The sequence below is a fragment of the Saprolegnia parasitica genome (assembly GCF_000151545.1).
Source record: "Saprolegnia parasitica CBS 223.65 unplaced genomic scaffold supercont2.775, whole genome shotgun sequence".
NCBI lineage: Eukaryota > Oomycota > Saprolegniomycetes > Saprolegniales > Saprolegniaceae > Saprolegnia > Saprolegnia parasitica.
The window spans coordinates 1-1,594 of record NW_012157169.1 but is presented as its reverse complement, the minus strand read 5'-3'; the positions used below and the strand labels follow the sequence as shown (position 1 = coordinate 1,594).

The 1,594-nt window shown below is 55.3% G+C and overlaps 2 protein-coding genes across 2 annotated transcripts; both read left to right on the top strand.

Annotated features, from left to right (window-relative positions):
* Positions 1-244: 244 nt before the first annotated feature.
* On the top strand, positions 245-406 carry SPRG_17787 (hypothetical protein; the record flags this gene model as incomplete). The annotated part of the gene is made up of 1 exon (XM_012357184.1): positions 245-406. A coding segment is annotated over one exon (162 nt), but the record flags the coding sequence as incomplete, so codon positions are not given.
* Positions 407-721: 315 nt separating this feature from the next.
* SPRG_17786 (hypothetical protein) lies at positions 722-1,286 on the top strand (the record flags this gene model as incomplete). Its single annotated transcript, XM_012357183.1, has 4 exons — positions 722-763; positions 815-941; positions 987-1,111; positions 1,197-1,286. 4 exons carry the CDS (start codon positions 722-724, stop codon positions 1,284-1,286), a joined length of 384 nt encoding a protein of 127 aa, XP_012212573.1.
* Between the last annotated feature and the right edge of the window lie 308 nt (positions 1,287-1,594).

The following is a 1,594-nucleotide window of genomic DNA, read 5'->3' as shown; positions in this document are numbered from 1 at the left end:
TCGCACTGAAGTACGAAGCCGCCATGGCAACTACACGAGGCATTGTGTAGAACTACTGTGTGACGACGAAGATTCTCGTCCTACCTCATGTGCATAAACAGAAGCGGCCGAGATACCTTCTCAAGTGTCAGATTCGATCTGTTGGGTAAATGGTGTAAGGGTACAAGTACCTTTGTAGCAGCGATGGGCTCAGCAATGGTTTGCATCGCGGCGGCTGTAGGCTTGACCATGACCTTGACGACAGACGAGGCCGAGGACTCCGACAATGAGCATGAGATGCGACCAAAAAGCTCGCAAGAAGGCCGCACCAGGGGTGTACAAGCACATGAACGAGCGGCAGAAACGAAGCGCCGCGAAACTCGACGACATGGAGCACGAGGAGCTCTCTGCCGAACTCTCAGCCTAGAGCTTCCGCAAGGTGGTGCCAGGCACGCTAACGGTAAAAGTGGCGATCCTGTGCAGTAGATTGCGGAGCGCGTCGCATGGTAGATGGACGCGTTCAACCGCGTCTTTCTCTGCATTGCGGCAAACACCGAAGACGACGTCAAGATAGCGTTCTCTATTTGCTGCCCTATACTTAGTAACATTATGTGTATTTTGGAAGAAAAATAGGGGAAGGGTGGCGCGCGTCCGAGCCCTTGTCTCGTTCGGCCAAGAGTTACCAGTACTTCTTGGCCGGCTGGAAAAGATCCGATTCGAAAAATAAAGCGCAACTTCGAAAATGGCCAGCGCGGTCCACGACGCTGCGATTGAGCTGCAAGCGGTGCTTCTATCTTCAAGACGCCTTCGACAAACAGCGCTCCCGAGTCGACAGCGCTTCGACACGACGAAGCTCGCCCCAGTCTCATCTGCCCCCGACTTTCTCGAGCTAAGCAGCGACGAAGAGTCCGACGCCGATGACAACAACACGAGCACTTCCCGATACGACGATGAAGATTATGGTGCTATCTCTGATTGCTCTACGCTGAGCGACTATGACGAGCCAGAGCCAAGCAAAAAGAAGACGCCTACTGTGGAGCTCTCTGTGGTTGCCGACGAGACAGACCTTGCGGCGAAGCTCTATGCGCGTATGGTCGAGCTCGACGCGTTGAAAACCGACATGCTGCAAGCGGTAGCGTCAGCGGTTCAGCGCCTTGACGCCTTTATCGCAATCACCACAGAGGGTCCCACGACGTTTAGCAATTCCTGGGACGGAGCATTGCCGTTGGGCACGGCGCTGGACCGGCAGCTCGGCGTGTGGGCTCTGGCACTTCACGAGTGGGCTGCTCTACAACGGCGACCTCTAGCACAGATGAGTACCTCCGTGGCTGTGCAGGGTACGGACGCGAAATCTAAACGGGTGCGGGGCCTCACGCGACTCTCAATCTAGCTGATGTCAGCTCTGATAACACGCCAAGGGCGCAAAATGGATGCGTGCAGTGCTCCGTGCAACCTCTGTACGACCAAGCACCTGCGCACAGCACTAGCGAATGGAACGAGCGCCTCACGATGGCCGAAGAAGAATGTTCGAGTCTGCGCGTACGAACGGACGAGTGTGCTGCTCTTTCCAAGGTATAACGTCAAAAGCTCACTTTAATCTCCTCACAGTTCCTTG